Source organism: Drosophila sechellia, chromosome 2R, assembly GCF_004382195.2.
Source record: "Drosophila sechellia strain sech25 chromosome 2R, ASM438219v1, whole genome shotgun sequence".
Taxonomy (NCBI): Eukaryota; Metazoa; Arthropoda; class Insecta; order Diptera; family Drosophilidae; genus Drosophila; species Drosophila sechellia.
The window spans coordinates 17978017-17996115 of NC_045950.1; the positions used below are offsets into that span (position 1 = coordinate 17978017).

Genomic DNA, 18099 nt, shown 5'->3' on the forward strand with positions numbered 1-18099 from the left:
TTTAAGAGTACAGTCGCAGCTTACTGAAGTCGTTACTTTTTGAGCTTAAAATTTGAATTTTGGTTGCCTTATATTGAGCATTTCAAAATTAAGCTCGATTTTATTATTTTTTATAAATAGACCACAATTTTTCCAATGAGCATATGGATACTCCTAGTGAATCTGTATCTGGGCACATTCAATTTATAGGATTTTAAATCGCATATCGTAGCACTACGAACATATTAATAGAAACTCGAATTAATCATCGTCCAAGCTGCAGTCCCCGCAGCCGTCGCCACAACCATCCCCGCAACATCCACCCCCGCCGCCTTCACCATCAACCCACAACATCCTTCGTCGCAGGCGAGGCCCGCGGTGTCCGTAGCCCCACAGGTAGAGGAGCGACAGATAGATGATGAGCAGGCAGCAGAGGAACACCATAACAACGGTCAGGAGAACGATACCGAGATCCGTGTCTGCTAGCTCCAGGAGTACATAGATACATAGGAGTACGTTCCCCCTTCTACCGTTGATAATATGTCATCCATGACTAATCAGTTGTTGACAGTATTGAAGTGTTTAACGTTTAGCTTAGAATAAATTACAAAAAATTCAGACAAGTGTGAGTGTGTATTCAAAGACTCCTTTAGCACAATTTTCTCTTGTGACCACTTTTAATCTAGCATAATATTTCGCTTTTAATATATTTAAGATCCCCATCTACGAAAGAGAAAAGCAAAGAAGCTTATGGGCACGAAGACACGAAGTGACTTCTAACGATCAGTCGCATTCAAAATCCTTTCCATCCAAAAGTGCTCATTATGGTAAACCCACGCACACACCCCCGGTCATACAATGCCCATTCGAATTGTATAAAAATTAATGAAATGCATTAACGAAAGCATTTTGCGGGGGGGCTGGGCAATGGTGGGGTGGAACTGGGATTGGTGTGGTCCTTGAACGGGGATCTGGGGAGCTGTCCCTGAGCTCCTGAGGGTGTACCTGTGCTCGTTAGCGCTTCTGCGGAGCCCCCCCACTTTAACTCATATGCAAAAACACACTCTCTCCTCATTATCATAATTTGAATGTGATGCGAGCTTTAAAATATTCATGCGAGTAGAAAGATTTTTTTCAAGTGTGCGCACGTGTGCGCGTGGGTTCGTTGTAGAGGGCTGTTTACTGTACCAAGAGGTCGTTGATTATAATGACTGTATTTTGTGCGCTGATTACTCCACAGAGAAAATTATGAAAATGAGTCAACAACTTAATGCAAAAAACAAAAGGAAGCTTTTCGATAAACAACGAAATAAATATATAATTCTTCACTCAGAAGTTTCCTGTGTCATAAATATAATCTACGTTGAACTTCAACCTTGATTAAGGACTGAACACAGAAATAAGTAACTCAAGGTTGATCAAACAACTCCTGATAATATACTCACCGGGAAAGTAAAAATCCACTTCTCGTTCTGAATCACAAATCAGTGATTGCAATTGGGAACTATTAGACACGTTTGTCGGCCAATTGGCGGAGGCAGCATTGAAAGCTCATTCACTTCACTCCCTCACACTGACACCCACACTCAGACATGCATTCACCCACACCTGCAAACCCACTCACACACACATACACACCTTAAACATATAGCATCATGGCACACGTGGCTGCATGTCAAAGTGCAAAGTTTTGTGCCACAAAAAACAAGCTGCGAGGGGTGGCAATGTGGGTAATGGCAGTCAAAAGCGCCGCTTGTCGATGTTTTCTGAAAAAAGAAGGAATGAAATCGTAGGGCAAAGCAGAAAAAAGTTACGTTTTTCACGGCGTTGTTGCTGGCAACCCTTTTAGCTCTGGCAATTTAAACTCGCCCGCTCCAAAGTTGCCCACTTGCCATATCCTGTCGCAGGCGTTGTCCTTGTTGTTGCTGCGGTTAGTGCCTCCATGTAGTTGCCGCATCCCTTGAACGGCTGAGGATCCTTAGGGGGTTAAGAGCTGTGGCCTGTGGGCTGAGGGGTAACTGCGTGGCATGCAATGCGCGATTGCACAAAGTCAACTTGCACATTCGAATTCGACGAAGGATGAGTTCCAGGGAAAGGATGCAGAGCAACGCGTTGAAAGCCGGAAGGACTAGGCTCATCTGTCTGCGATTCCATCTCGGGGTAAAAATGAATGCTTAAAAGGCGTCTTCACTACACTAAATATATTTTCAGAAACTATTTAAATCTAAGATATGGATTTATAGAAAGTTAAGCTTATCTTTCCACTTGAATGCAAACAAATGTAAAGAAAATCATCTTCCGGCAAGTATGACTTCCTAGTCGATAAGTCCCAAATGGTCAGAGCTCCGTCCCCAATGAAAATCGTTTGCAGATGAATTTATGTGTATTCCCAACCAATCATCATCATCATCAGGAACAAACGCAATGGCAATGTTCATGTTCGTATCCTGCCATCATCGCATTCATTGGCACTCAACGGGGGCAGCGAATCGCAATCGTAAACTTGATTGTAATAGTATAATTTTTGGCGTAGAAGCCAAACAAATAAACAAGACAAGCACTTGGATGCCTGGCGTATCCCATCCGGCGGATAATCCCCGCACATATGAGTCAGTGGAAGAGGCGGCCGAATTTGCCGGCCCCATTTTAATGCAATTTTTATGACTTGGCTCTGTGTGCTGTTCTTTATTCTTTTTGGGGGGCGGCGAATCGAGAGCATCTTACTCATAATCCGCCCCAATGGACCTTTCTCTGCAGGTCTGCAAAACCATTTACTTTTCCCCGGCCAGAAGCTTGGATTTTCGTCGATTTCTCTTATTTTTACCCTGCTTACCACGTCACGCATCCTGCGAAAAGTTATTGTTATCCTTTTGTTTTAGTGCGCATCTTTTATACTCGTTTCATTTTTTCTCCTGTTCTTATTGCCTTGGCCGGCCCTTTCGCATTGATTCATAATACATAAATATAAATATTGCGTATACGCAGCGTTTCTCTCGCCCTCGATTGCCATAAATTCTTATAAGCGTGGCAGAACACACACATACAGGCACACACTATGGGCAAGCCCAGCACCAAAGTCATCAATCTTTTAGCATTTCACTTAGATAAAGCAAACTTGTATTCCCTTTCCCCAGTCCCAATATTTGTGCATAAATATTAATATTGCATGACCATTTTTATTTGTTTGCCGGCCAGACAGGATCTTGGACTTTCTAGAGTACTGGAATCGATAAGCTGATGCTACCAGGATTCACTGAATATTAATGTTGTAGACTTAACATTAGAGTTCAAATTGGTAAACCAGGCTAGTTCCAACTAAAGTCCTTCTTCTGCTCACTACAATGTATTGCCGGCATGCGAAGGGCTACAATTGACTTAATTTTCCTTTTTCCTTTGCTAACTCGAAATGATTGGTTTTGCCCGTGCCAACTCTTGCCAATAAATTCGCCCTGGTTTATGTGGTTAAATAATTAGCGCCTTTTAGAAGCTATTAAATGGATTCCAAACAACGCCCATCAATCGGCCATTCCCCATTTGCTTGGCAATCGAACGACGGCGGTAATAAATTGAATGCTCCAATATTTTGGCACGGAGCCCATTGAATTTAAATATGTGCAATTACATTTAAATGTTTGATCATGTGTGGATTTCGATTTCGGATCAAATAGCTGAGTGGGAGTAAGTGCGAAAGTATCTTTGCCTTCGAAATGCGGCTCTGTCTGCCCGCACATGCCAATAAATTTCGAGTCACAAAGTGTCAACGCGGCCGAGCCCTCCGATTTGCATATATTCGAATGTATCCCCATTTCACCGAACTGCAGGCCCTTCCTTTTGCGCTACTTACAACAATATTATAATGGAATCCCACTTGAAAATAGAGCAATATCCACTTGCATATGTTGCCGCGGACATTTCCAGAATGAGACGACGCTATAAATATTATTGAATTGTTCCAGCCCCCCAGTGCTCCACGTCGCCCTTCTCAAGGAACCGCCCCTTTGCTGCAACAACAACAGCAACCGGCGATGATTGCGGCAAGCGGATGTAAAAACCTTGGCAATGACAGTTTTTGGGCTCCGATCCGGTCTACGTCTGTTATGCAAATATCTTTATATATAAATGCGGGTGCACTGCAAAAAATTTGTTAGAACTATATGTAATACGTTACATTTAGGTCCATACGTTTGTGTATATCATAATGAGATAAAAAACTTACATTTCTTGGTTGCATTTACATGTAATATGTAACTGAAACTCAAGATATATTTGTGGGCTAGTAAGCTTGATCTTTTAAGATATATTTTGTAATAAAGGTATTTTTTACACTGTACATTTGTGCCCTCGTGTGTGTGAGTAAGTGTTTATATGCAAATCTTTTATTTCGCTGTTGCCTCCGTTTCATTTCTTATTTCCGTTGCACGGCCGCCGCCGTCGCCGTTGACTTTTTTATTTCTTCTGCATTAAATTAACATCAATAAAATGTTGCCTCTGTTTGCCAGAGTCCGCCCCTGGCTGGACTTCTTTTCTGGGATGTCCTGGTGTCTGAATGTGCTGATATTCTGGAGTCCTGGTGTGCCGCTGTTGCACTTGTGCGTAATTCGAAGCTAATGCCAACATGTGCTGCGATTTGTTTCACTCCCACTCAGCAGCGATTTCCTTCCTCGAGATTTCTATAGCCGCATTTCTTATTACTTATTTCCTTACTTTTCAGACACATGCAGCTGACAGTTTGCAGTGTTTTGCCGCTGAAGATTGGGAACAGCTCGCAGTTTAAGGACACGATTTTATTCTAAAGAAATCTTTGAATAATGTAATTATTGAAATTTCCTCCGACCGAATCATGCTCATACGTATTTGCAACATTTTGCAGAGCACACAAATCAAGCGGGCTAAGCTTGCTGATAAAATGCCCAGGCACAACTCTCAAGGATATGAACTCCCCACGGAATCCTTCGAGTTTTCGTTGAGCCGAGCTATGATAGATTTCCATCGCATTCGGTACATGTAAACATCGGCTTTTGTTAATCAAATTAAGTGCAAGTTAATGGTGGGGCAAAGCCGTCCTCCAAGTCCCGATTTTTTCCCACAAGAGTTATTAGAGCCCATCATAGCTGTGCTCCACTCACCGCCCCTTTTCCTCTGTTTGCACACTCAAAAACGATGAATAATAAATTGCTAATCATAAATATTGCGAAATCAAGCGAAAAAACCGAACGAAAAGAGAAATGGCTAGCAGGAGCAGCCCGAACCACTCCACTTTTTACACGCTAAAAAGCAAAACAATACCAAAAGTACACATTGTTAAATTGAAAGGAAACAAATGTAAAATTTATACAGCTGCAGTGCCCAGCAAGCTTTGATTTTGATTCATCCCATGCAAAGGCAACTTGAATGAAAACTCCAAGAATTTGGGGTGGCGAAAGGAGCGGGACCGCCCTAATGGTCTAACTTTGTGTGTTGGCCCCATTATCGAAACCAAATGTTGAAACACCGCCGCATAGAGTGGGTGGCTGTGCTTTTCGGCGTGTATTTGTGTATGGGGAGCAGCTTCATCCACTGCAGCGATATGATTAATTTAGCGTTATCAAATTGATTGGATTATTGCTGGGGGAACAGGAACTTGAGCTGTGATTCATAAGAGTGCCATAAATAACACGAAAATGGTATTTACTTTGGTGCTTAAAAATTGGAGGAGAACTTTTACGAATCGTTTCTATTAAGCAGATAATGAACCTGTGTTTTTATGAACCATCTCGATCAAAATATCTTTAGATATTTAGATAGAAATGATATCTAGCCACAATTACAGAACACCGACAAGTGACTTTTCCGATTTTTCTCCTCTACTCAGTGGCGGTAATTAGCGTTCGAGGAAAATCAATACAATCTGAGTGAGAACAAAACAATCAGCAATCGGCTGCAGAACGGAATCAAAATCGGAACCGGAGTTACGTGTTACGGGCCACAAATGCCAAATTGTCCAAAGGGTAATCAATCCGAGAACAAGTGTCCAAATTCGAAATTGCCCAGCAGCTGCCAAGACTCTCATGAAGATGCACTGTGCTAAATTTTATTATGTATTACTTCTCATACATATGATTTAATTGTGTAATAGTTACACTGCCTTATTGGTTTAATACTAGTTAGAAAGTATAGACCTGAACTCAGTTAATACGAGTGAATGGTAATCAACCTATACCTTCAGTTTTTCTCAGTGTATGATCCCTTACAAAAGTCAAGTGCTGCCGGTCGGCTGATTGCATTTAAACCAAATCGCCTCGTCGGCCAACAGTGAACAGTTGACTGCGAGCGGTGACCAGGAAGAAGTGAACAGTGAGTATTAGCGGTAAAGGTAAATCTGTGGTGCGTCCGGGAAAGTTTCCGCAACATTTTCGCAGTGGCAGCGGGAAAGTGCATTTAATTAAATTTCCCTTTGTTCGATGCGAGTGCAAAAAGCATTGCCTACTTTTGCGTGCGGGCAAGAAACTGTTGCACAGGCAGCCGCAAAATGTCGGCTGCTCATGACAACACCAACCAGCAGCCCTCAACCACCAACCGAGCACCACCGAGCACAGAGCACAGAGCTCCTAGCTCCTAGCCACTCTGAGCCACCGTTTCGCAAATAGTGCAAATAACTATACCAGTGGCTGCAGCTAGCGCAACATCTAAACCCAAACAATTTGCAGCATCTTGCCAAGAAACATCTGCGAACACACAAACACATGGCAGCCGAAGAGCAGCGTCTACAAAGGAGTAAGCATATTATTTAAGAAAGGGAACCGAATGAAGTACACCCTGCAAAAAGTATTCGGGCCAAAGATCTGCATGGGAAAACTAAAATGATTCTTGACCCTGCCTGCAATCCACTTCTATTTAATGATTTCCTGAGAACCTGTTCAAAAGGCAATTCAAGCTGAAATTCTTGGCCCATAGAAACCCGATCAAGTTAAATGTCCTGTCGATTGGTTAGGGTATTCTGAGAAACTGCCGCCCGTGGACAGCGAAATGGCACTGCGAATTGTTGCCGCATTCAGCGGAAATGCAAGCTGAGTTAGCTATATGTTGTAGTCCTGGCCGAGACTCCTGCTCCTGTTTTTGGTCCTGTTGCCGGTGATGTTGTTGCTCTGGCTTGGTCCTGTTCCCGTTGTTATTCGTGTTCGGTTCGGTGGCATGGCCCATGAATATTCATGGCGTTTGCCGGGCCAGTCATTCATTCATTCGTGATTTCACGCAAAAGGGGGAAATGCGAAGAAGCTGTGGAAAACAATGAAGAGGAATGGCACAAGACAAAACATGAAGCCAAATAAATAAACAAATGTCAAGCCATGTTGCTGAGGGCGGACACAAAAGCCAAGAAAATTGGCGTTAGAATAAATCAAGAAATAAATTGGAAAATTTGTTATTTCAACGAGTGAACAGCAATAGTTTCGAGGTAAATGTTAGTTCAGCCAACTTGGGTTGAGACACTGCTAAAAGGTTCGATTTGCTTTGCAATAAATTGACCGGATTTGGTATGGGGTGAACAAAGTGCGGACTCTTGCAGCATTATGTAGGAAATGGATATATATTTCCACCTCTTGAAAGATTTAAAAATTACATTTTTTACATCGGATTATTAAGAAAGGGGTTAGACAAACTGATTTCCATAGCCGAGATTCAAAATTTACAACTCATATCATTTTTTGAAAAAAATTGAAAAATTTAATTTTTTTTTTAATTTTTCGCATTTTTGATAAGGGGTTACATCATTAAAATTTCAAAAAATCGAAAAAAATTTAATTTTTTAGATTTAGGTGCCCATCGATTAGGAATTAAAATACGAGCTCAAAAAGGTATGTCATTCAATATTTCGATCATTACTTTCGAATTTATCACCAAAAACCTATGAAAATTGGTCAAAAAACTGTTTTATTGGTTTTGTTGGTTATTATAATAGATTGGTCCAAACATATCGCACATATTAAAAGCAAATTGTTTTTTTAGGCAGAATGTCGTAGCTTAAAACTTATATTTATTTTATAACTTGTGTAACTTGGAGTTAATATAATATAAGCCCACATTACTCGACTCGGTCTTTCCTTTGCCTCTCAATTTCCTTTACAATCTCGCTGAGAAGGTTAAGAGCCCAGTTAAATGTATTTTCATTGCCTGCCGGACTTTATTTTCCGCCTTTCTCAATAACAATTCGCTTGGCCCACAAAGTGAAGGCCAATTAAAATGTCCTTTAAGCGTTTCTGCAATATTAATTAACATGAAAAAGGCAGAAAGTACAACGCACATGTATTCTTGAAGGAAAAATGGGTAAAAAACACAGTCAACGTTTGGTAATCGACTCGATTCGAGCTCGCCACGGGTGCTGCCAAGGGTCAGCCAAACGCCTTTATTTAATTGGAAAATATTACATTTTTAAACAATATCCATTAAAAGTGCCAGTAGCAGACTTGCCTGCTAAAGCTGCAGTTCATATATATGTAGATGTATGTATATATTTAAATAAAATGCCCCCGCTTCCAAACCCCACGTATCAGCTGCCAAAGGTAATCAACTCCTGGGAGAAGTCGCATTCGCAATAAAATGTTGAAAAATGCAAAAAAGAAGAAAAAAATGCCTTTTAATGTTGCCCATGTGCACGGGGCTGAAAGGGGGGAGGCACTGCGCCCATGTCTGGGTCTGGAAAACACAAGTTCGCGTCTGGACCTTTGTCCCCAGCAGAATTGTGGAGTGGATTTCAGTTGCGGACCGAAGGGTCTGGGCCTGAATGGGGTCATTTACTTAGAGTGTTCGACGCTCATTTAAATGCAAATTTAAATGAAATTTTAATCCAGTTTTAAGAACGCAGTTGGACACTCCGGGGAAGCCTTTGATGTGCCAGCTTATCTTGCTGATTGCCTCGGGGCACGTTATTGGTTGGCGCTTCGATCCCGAAAAGCCCATTGAAGACCAACTGATCGCCCTAGTCTGCTCCATACGCTTAAAAAATCATAGAGACAACACATAGCACATGAAAACACTGAACTGGATACAAAAAAGCATCATTAAACAGGGCTTTGTGTTCAATTATGTTTAAATCAATTGTGAAATGTTGTGAAGGCGCAACAAAAGCCACTGAGATCGGCGCGGAAATCATCTTAATATCTGTGCCATCCAATTACCAATTAATCTCAATCTCTTCAACGTCAGCCACTCGTGAATGAAAATCCTTAACTAAGTTAATGCTCGGCCACAATTCCATGATGATGCTGCTGATGATGATGATGAGGCTGCAGCCAAAGGAATAAATCCGATCCCCATTCAACTTGAATACACTCACGCGCATTGATTGCATTTTGTGTCATCCCATGGACTTACTCTTGCCGAACTGCGTCCACCATCAGGCATAATTTACAGCGCATTAAAACCTCCGATGATGATTTATTGTTGTCCTGGCTGCCTGGCTGGTTGGCCATGTCCTGCGACCTGCCGATGCTCCGCAAAAACATATTTAAAGCGGCATATTTAAATTTTAATGAACCTGGAGTGGTGATATAAAATCAGAGCTTAACCATGTTACAATGCTCACGGGGCGGACAAATTATGAAGTTTTTCCCGTAATCAGTGTGCGAGTGTCTGTGGGTGTCCGTGGGTTTTTCTCTCCACATGTTTAAAGTCGTGCATCGACGGGTAATTACTGTAGTGTTTTCCCTGATGTCGGGTTTTGGCAGCACCGCGTGGGAAAATCGAGTCCATATAATATGGGTTTATATGAAAGAGCTACTTTTTAAAGAAAAACTAATTACATTATATCTATTTTACGCTTTTACCCATTTACTTTCTAAAACTGCATCAATAAATCTCATCTTGCAGAAGCGCCCAAGGATATGCAACCGCGAATCGACGACAGCTCACCGTCGGCGGCGGCAAGGACACTGACATCCTCGTCGAGCAGAAGCAGCTGGGCGGAGAACGAAGGATCCGCATCCGGCAGCGACTCGCTGCTGACGTCGTCGACAGCTTCGCTGCTGCCGCCGCAGGATAATAATAGTAGGTTGGGTCCAGGTCCTGGATTGCTGATTTTTCCCGGCACCGGTCAAAGACATCAGCATAATCCGAATGGCAGCCCGGGCAGCAAAACAATTGCAATAGCTAATGACGGGAACGTGGCCATTAATCAGCCAGGACCCGGCAGGAGCATTCGCTCCTTTCGTCGTCCTCCACTGTGGCAGCCACCGCCAGAGGATCACGCGAGGGAGGGGCAGGAAATGGAGGTCCTGGATCGGAGGGATTGCCGTCCTGCCTGCTTGGCCAAAGGACAGGCCTTCATAATCGAGTTCCTGCAGGGCTCCTCCATACACGGATTCATTTATTTGGCCAAGCTCGGCCTGAGTTTCGTCGAACGGTGAGTTTTGATTTGTAATGACTGGTTTCCGCCAATGGATATTGGGTAATGGAATTGGACACACAATGGAGACTCTGTTCCCATCGGCTTTTAGATGAAGAACAGAGCTGACTGAAACTCATATCGTAAATATTACTAGAACTAAAGTAGGATATAGATAAATTACATATTCCGACTCCCTTAACCCGCATTTATTGGGCAAATATTTGGTGTGAGAATATTTCCACTCAATTAATTTACAAGGGAAATTAAAGCTAAACCTCATTACGGCCAGAAAGCAGCAGAGACCGCAGCTTAACTTTGGCACAGGATACCCAAAGTTGGCCGCTTAGAAACCGTAAAGTGCCAACTAAAACGATACCAAACTATAAGTCGGGGTCTTAAAAAGGACTATCCAGCGAGCGTGGCCACGTGCAGAGATTCCGGATCGGATTCATAACGTGGCTGTTCTAAAGGGGGAAGTGCGTGGTGCCGAGCCCCCACATGAAAGTTCTCCAAGCGAAATACATTTTTCTACATATCTTCCGTTTTATGCGGTCGATGGGGGAAGGTGGATCTTGTGGTCTGAAGTAATATTTCTGCTGCTGGAATTTGTATTTTTGTGCGGTGCAATAAATCCTTAAAACTGACATGACATGACAAACTGGATTACACACACACTAGCTGCGAGGGGCGAAGGGGGGAAATTCTCCGCCTTCTACCTTCTACCTTCCCCTTTTTCGTTTGGCAACACTCCACCAAAGTAGTCGAGTGGATGGGGCTCAGGATGCGGATGCGGTGGTTCGTGGGAAATCTGTCAGGACTGCCGGCTGAGGGTTAATTAGTGGATAACAGACAGGCCAAGGACAGGGCCAAACAGGCACTGAGAGAATAATAATCATAGTATATTAATAAACAAATATTTTAATTGAAATATACAATTATGTAAAAACACTTCATCGATTATATGCGTTTAGTTCAGTTTAGATTCATTATATTACTATCAACATATTTTTATTGAATAACACATCTTCGTATTCTTTAAGTGCATTACAGTCTCCCCAAAAATCATGAAGCTCAATTACAATTATTGTTAGTTTCCCTTACAGCCAAAGTCCAACTGACAGGTGTTTCCCAGAATAGACGTGAGATCAGAGGGGCAAAGGTGAAGTCCAGATGAAAGGCAGCCGGTCACGCAAAGCTCGGCTTAATTAATACACTTTCCCCCGCTGATTTCGTGAAAATGATTTGTTGGACATTTATAGAGCATTTTTGTCGGGAAATTTATGCCTTTGACGATTTCCACCTGGCACAGTTGGGATTTATTTCTCCATGCTACCTGAAAGAAAAGTATAAATGGGAAGTATGCTTTGCTATGGCAAGAAATCAGCTTGTGCCGCACAAATTTCTGGACTATGAAGAACTCCAGCACAAGCCCGGCTTAAGCTCTCCCCTCTCACCATCAAAATCCAAAGCAATTGCACAAAAATATATGAAAAGCACCGCTCACGTACAAAACAAGCTGGGGAAAAGAGAAGTGGAAATGCATAAACCGGAGAGAAAGAGTCTGTGTCGCTGACATGTGATAACCTCAATTTCACAAGCGTTGATATGGTAACTATGAGGGCTTTTCCAACCCCCAAACGCCACCCCCTCGTCCTTTTGGGTGGCAGCGACAGGTGCACGATTGCATAATCCACAACCGAAAACTGCAAATGTAATGCAAAACACGCAGCGGCGCAGGATGCACAGGATTAGGGCCCTGTTTTCATGGGGGAATCTGCAATCTATGGCAGGGCATTGGGCTTTCGAGTGCCCTAAACTAGGTCCCATTTTCCCTCCATTGGAATATTCGAACTTTCACAAATACTAAATTGGACTGTACACACGTTCAAATTTAAATCATAAATCTGCCTTCCACCCTCTAATTAACATAGCTTCTTTAAAACGTGCTAAACTAAAATTTAAAGAACTAAGGAACAAATTAAAAATTTAGTTTTCAATTATTTAAGGCAATTTGTTTTGTATTTAAGCCAAGGACCTTTGATCCTTGTTATGTAATTTCCTTCACCACTTTGTGAGCTCGATTTGCTTTTGCTTTGTAAATATTTAAGAGTTTTTTGGCTACAGAATTTCGACATTATTAATCCCATATCACACACATTTCAGCTGCATACCTCAGCCAGAAACTATGTGGGCATTCAAGAATCCACCAATCTACAAAAAAGTAAGAAAGCAACCCTTGATGCACGAATTACCAACGAGATATTTTCGACAACCAACATGCATCACTGGGCCTCATTCACGCACACATTTTATGCATATGAGTGTCGAGATGATGAAACAAAGCAAATACATAAATTGCAGGCCAGACCGACACGAGATGGAAAATGGCAGTTGCGGCGGGGGGAAATGGGAAAATGGGCGGGGAAATGGGTGCGGGCATGACAATGAGTCTGTCATATGCGATGTCCAAAAGGAATTTTGTGGTGTTAGACAAAGTACAGCACTCAGCTGTCAGAGAGGAAAATTACAACAAAAAAAAAAGAAAGCGGACGAGGAAAGAGCGAAAAGCTGCACACAAAAATAATAAGGAGCTGGAAAATGTTTGGGAAAATTAAAAGCCAAGTAGCCGAGTGTTTGTGTGTGTGTGTGAGCACTGAAAGCTTTATGAGCCATTGCTGGCATCATTGTAGAAGGCATTCGCCTGAAATGGGAAATTCAGCAAAGGATTTTCGGCGACTTCTGTCTGTGTCCTTGCCACTTTGTTTGTGGCGCTTCGAGCCGAATGGGAAAGCTGAAAGAAAAGCCAGTAAAGGGTTGCAAAAGCGTTGATGCGTTCATTGACTCCTCCTTCGAGTTGGCCATAATTCTTTAGCCGCGAATATTTCGCATAATGCTAACAGAAAAAATTTACACGCAATAGATTTTTATGTCCTTTCGCCACAATGCACACTCAACAGCAGTGCGAATTATTCGTCAGATTCCATATATCATTTCAGACTGTGTCGCATTTTTGCGAATTTTCACTCCGATTTTTATAGAATTTATTTCACTTTTTTAGCGTGCTCTGGCTGGCGTTCATCTGCGTTGCATTGTTCAGCATCATCTCGCTTAGCAAACGCACTTGGCATCGCTTTCAGACCTCGCCAATGGTCATATCCATGGATCGGAATAAGCTGGTCTGGAACACCAGCTTTCCATCGCTCACAGTGTGTCCGCACAAGCGGATCGATGAGTTGAAAGTGGAGGAGTACATACTGTGAGTGAAAATTCAGTTTCCTAAATATGTGGCATACACATTTAAGTGCATTTCCACCCGATGCACCCGTACAGCGCCCATCCCAAACAATTCCTGTCCGAGGAGGATCAAGAGGACTTCCGCGATTTTATTGTGAAACTTGCCAGGCTCACTTACGACAACTTGGAGACACTGCCGCTGAACAAGTCGTATGGGATTCCGAGCACCAAGTACTTGGATCTGCTCTACGAATTGAAATGGGCCTTCGAGCCGGAAATCAGCAGCGGCGCCGCCGTCAAAATGTTCATCTACGAGACGCAAACAGAGTTTGGCATTTGCCATTCAGTCAACTCGATGGTGGCGCGCTACAACTCCTTCGAGTGAGTAATTGTTGGGCAGGAAGTGCTCCCGATTTGATTGCCATCTCCTTGGCCACTTGGCAGATACTGGCGTTCCGGCGACTGGAGCCTCATGGACCACGGCGACCGGGTGACTGTTCATCCGCTGGATGGCGAGATCTACGCCCAGATTATTAACCTATCGACCGCCTACGATGTTTACTTCCACGGTGCCGGCGATGTTCCCAGTATTTCGAAGCAAAGGTACACTTTCCCGGAAAGTGACTACACCACCGTGGAGCTCTTCGCCCTGGAGATCTTTACGAATGAGGAGGCGAGAGCGTGAGTTATATTACTAGCGTTAGGCTCAAAATATATTTATTTATTGGCAGCTTCAGCACGAAGCAAAGAAGATGCCGCTTCAACTACGAGGCCGAGGAAATGATGACGGTGCCCATCTACAGCTTTGGCCTCTGTCTCTCGGAGTGCAGGATGTTCTTTGCTCTGCGGGTCTGCGGCTGCGTTCCGCACTTCTACAGGAACCGCTGTGGGTATAATCATATTTTCGGGACACAGAGTTGCACTTAATTGGCCCCCATTAAAGTTAACTTTTATGCGACGGACGGGGTTGCATCGGAGCTGGCCAGTTTTATGGCGAAAACTCGGTCGTAAAATGCTTAAATACTCACAGTTTAAGTGGCAAATTTTGCACTATTATCTGTCCCGCTCCAATGCACTCCATTCGTCTCTTTCTTCAATGTTTTCCAGTGCGAAATGGCCGGCGGTTGCCTGTTTGCGGACTGGAGGGCATCGGATGCCTGGTCAAAATTAAACGTGAGTAATTTCCACCGCACCGGGAACATGCAAATATTTATCGTGGCCCGAAAATTCGATTTACATTTTTCGTCTGAATAAAAAATGGACTGAAATTTCCCAGAACGTGACCATAATTTAATTTTCCGTAGGGTGGTCAAAAGTCAAGGTTGAAATAGACAACCTGTTGCGTAATTGAAAAGCTGGAAGTAATTTGCTGGGCGAGACCAGATTACGGACAGGTTGACGTTGATAAGCTGGATAAATGTTTTAAACAAAAAGCTGGTGTTCTATTAGAATATTAAGTATAATATCTACTAATATAAACATTATATTGAGGATTTCACTACATTGCAGTTGATTAAAGTAACCTATTCATGTAGGGAATAATATAAATTTTTTATCGCTGCTTAAAATTGAAATTTAATATCGTTATTAACCTTTTGTTTTACCCTACAGGCGAAATAATCTCATTGAAATCGGACAAATACAAAATCAATTGCAACTGCTTGGCCAACTGTGATGATTCCAACTTCTTTGTGCAATCCTACGTAAGTACAGCGCACATAATAATAAAAATAAATGAAAAAATGGCAAATCCCCTATTAAAAAATATAAAGTAAACTTTAACTGTAAAAATGTTTATGGCGAACAGAAGCGCCATCTAGCGCTCGTTAAGTGGCAACTGCAGACGCCGCTGCGTCGCGCATTTCAAGTGGAAAAATACCCGGAAAACTGGAGAAAATCCGCCGGAGGAGGGAGAGCCGGAGAGCGGGGGCTTGTGCCTTAAACAAACATCAAAATTGTAGTCCGGGGCTATAAAAAATAATAAGCGCAGAAGTTGCAGGAACTGGGAGCCTTGAAATATGCAATTATTTTGGGGATGAGGCGTACGAAAAGGGGCGGCAAACCAAAAGTTTTGTTTAACTTTTTTTCGCGCTGTGTGCGGCGAAAGTTTTTACATTTAATAATAATTTTTGCTTACTTGCCTTGTTACCAGAATACTGATGATGATGTTGTTCCCATTTCGCTTTGTTGCTCTTATCTTATACATATACCGTATCATTATGTGTTTTCCCCATTTCCTCTATTTCCCGAATTTTCCACAGCGTTCGCGTGTCTGGTTTTTGGGAGCCAACTTGCAGTGGGGTATTTTGGAGCACCCAAAAATGCAGGTAAAGGGTAATCAATTGTTATGATTAGTTATGATTCTGGTTCAGTTATGTGAACACCTTGTTATTAGCTTAATAGTTGTTATAAATATTTTTGTTTAATATTTAATTATAAATCATTTTCCCTTAACCATTGAAAACCAAATACCCAAACATGCAGCTACGACGGGAAGTCCTTTTCTCCTTCGCAGATGTTTTGGGTGAGTTTTTCCTTCTGCCCAAAGTTTTTCCGACTCACTTAACAACGCTCGCATTTCACTTTCAGTTTACATCGGCGGTCTTGTTGGATTTTTCTTGGGCTGCAGCGCCTTGAGCTTTACGGAAATTATCTACTACTTTACGGCACGATTTGTTCGACGCATGTTTTGCAATTAATTCTCAATGGAATTTCTTTTTATATTAAAACATTATATTAACTCTACAGCTTAAAATAGTTAAGGTATCAGGAAAATGATACATCCTTTTTAATAAAGCGCACGTCGATTCAGTCAAAGTCGTCCACGATTCCAGCCGCGGCCTTAATCTCCTTCCAGCGTTCTGTGATCGAAGATCCTTCCGTACCTGACCCACTGGTCGTCTCCGCTGGTCTTCCGATTTCTACACCCAAGGGAGGGGGCTTGACCGCGGCATGTCTTTCGATGTAGAAATTGCATTGCTTGCAGTAAACTTGCGACATTTCGCGCGGCTCGAACTTCTTATCGCAAATGACACAGATTTTGGTGGACAGACGGCACTGAGAGCAGCGGAGCTCCTTCCGCGACAGTTCGCTCCAAAGAAACCTTCCAAAGCACGCGGTGCACATGTACAGTCTGTTGTCCGGGGATTCCATGTCCACAAATCAGGCTGGGGAAACATAATTAAGCTTACGATTAATAGGACAAAAAACAACCTAAAATATCTTACCTAAATTATATGATCAAAGCACTTGGCAGATCTCTAAAACAAAGCTTACTAGCTTACAAAATTAACTTTGATATTTTTCGTGTAAGTCATGGCTTTTTCGATCGATCTGGCGAAGATTGTATTGTATCTGTGCATCTGTCTAATCACGCCGACTGCTACGTCATCTTTTTATTGGCCAAACAAAAACAGTCGCGCCGGCCTAATCAAAAATAAAATACACTTTGTGCAAAGTTGGCGGAAATCATGGCGAGCAACTCCCCAACTTTTCCACCTCGCCATCATTGAACCTTCATTGTCCATGTTTCGTCGCTGGCATTTCAATGAACTCGCTTCTTCAATCGAACAGAAAGGGACGGGGGTAGTGGGAAAGAGATGGACGACAAATTGCGCTCCTTTTGTATTTTTGCCAACCTTGTCTTATTTTATTATTGGGGTCGTCGCAAGACATTGAAATGAACTTCTGACTTGTTTACATGTTATGTGTGCTTAATATTTGCCGAATAATTTGTAGTAAGTGATTTCGCTTCAGCCATTATTGGCCTGCAAGCGTTTACAGGCAAGATTCGATAGACGAACAGGATCAACTGACCAGAGATGGAGTTCCAGTAACTCCATAGAAATAATATAGCACAGCCATTTTGTTTTCTGTAGAAAATATATAGTTAGGGATGCTTGACTGTATTATTCCATTTCTAGAACCCCTAGAATCGCATTTATTGTGTTTGTCTTGACTTTGCACAACTGAGTGAACTGTGGCTGTCAACAAATGCCAAAAACTCATGAATTTTTGCTGCTCCTTCGGCGGGTCCTTCTTCGTTTTTGCGGCGTCATCAATGAATGAGTGAGAAATGGTCGAAAATGTGGGTCATCGAGGGAAGGAAGGATATATAACTTGCTGTAAGCTTCGCCTGATCTGCTACAGGAATCAAAGTTTTCATCTGCCAAAATTACAATGGGTAAATCTACATTTCAATGGCTTCATATTTTTATGCAAAACCGTACTCTCCCTTTCGCACATTCTGCAGCTGTCTCCCTCCCGCAATCAAATCTCAAAGGAATTGTCAAAGAGTGTGGATTTTTTGCACCTTGGCTGGTGGAAATGGGAAAAAGGGGGCGTGGCAAGCCACAATCCACACGAGATTTTCCCGCCACCGCGAGCTGCATTTTAAATAAATAAAGCGGAAGGGATGTTCGTTGAGGTTAGGGTGAGGAATCCGGGAGCTACATACGTATTATCCAACTTTGCACTTTGAAGTTTTTGGGTCTGAAAGGGTGGCACTTTTTACCGCATAAATTTGG

At 42.5% G+C, this 18099-nt stretch overlaps 2 protein-coding genes across 3 annotated transcripts; one reads left to right on the forward strand and one right to left on the reverse strand.

The window, feature by feature from the left end:
* The first annotated feature begins 8314 nt into the window (after nt 1–8314).
* LOC6615458 (pickpocket protein 11) lies at nt 8315–16276 on the forward strand. 2 transcript variants are annotated; one of them, XM_032715461.1, is made up of 11 exons: nt 8315–8456; nt 9823–10354; nt 13398–13595; nt 13670–13954; nt 14018–14254; nt 14305–14459; nt 14681–14746; nt 15185–15276; nt 15835–15900; nt 16058–16097; nt 16163–16276. In XM_032715461.1, exons 2-11 carry the CDS (start codon nt 9837–9839, stop codon nt 16270–16272), a joined length of 1767 nt encoding a protein of 588 aa, XP_032571352.1. In that variant the 5' UTR covers nt 8315–8456; nt 9823–9836; the 3' UTR covers nt 16273–16276. The 2 variants fall into 2 exon arrangements, with proteins under 2 accessions (XP_032571352.1, XP_032571353.1); XM_032715462.1 differs by lacking the exons at nt 8315–8456; nt 9823–10354 and adding an exon at nt 12224–12560.
* Nucleotides 16250–16849, reverse strand: LOC6615459 (protein FAM76B). The gene is made up of 2 exons (XM_002039803.2): nt 16801–16849; nt 16250–16740 (listed from the first exon to the last, which is right to left on the reverse strand). The coding sequence occupies exon 2, from the start codon at nt 16724–16726 to the stop codon at nt 16382–16384; it is 345 nt and encodes a 114-aa protein (XP_002039839.1). The 5' UTR covers nt 16727–16740; nt 16801–16849; the 3' UTR covers nt 16250–16381.
* Between the last annotated feature and the right edge of the window lie 1250 nt (nt 16850–18099).

What these genes read in the sequence shown, in the direction of transcription:
- LOC6615458 (XM_032715461.1), top strand. Translation starts at nt 9,837, where the DNA reads ATGCAACCGCGAATCGACGACAGCTCACCGTCGGCGGCGGCAAGGACA. An exon ending in GCACTTCTACAGGAACCGCT is followed by an intron (nt 14,460 to 14,680) that starts GTGGGTATAATC and finishes AATGTTTTCCAG; the next exon opens with TGCGAAATGGCCGGCGGTTG. An exon ending in ACTTCTTTGTGCAATCCTAC is followed by an intron (nt 15,277 to 15,834) that starts GTAAGTACAGCG and finishes AATTTTCCACAG; the next exon opens with CGTTCGCGTGTCTGGTTTTT.
- LOC6615459 (XM_002039803.2), bottom strand. Translation starts at nt 16,726, where the DNA reads ATGGAATCCCCGGACAACAGACTGTACATGTGCACCGCGTGCTTTGGA.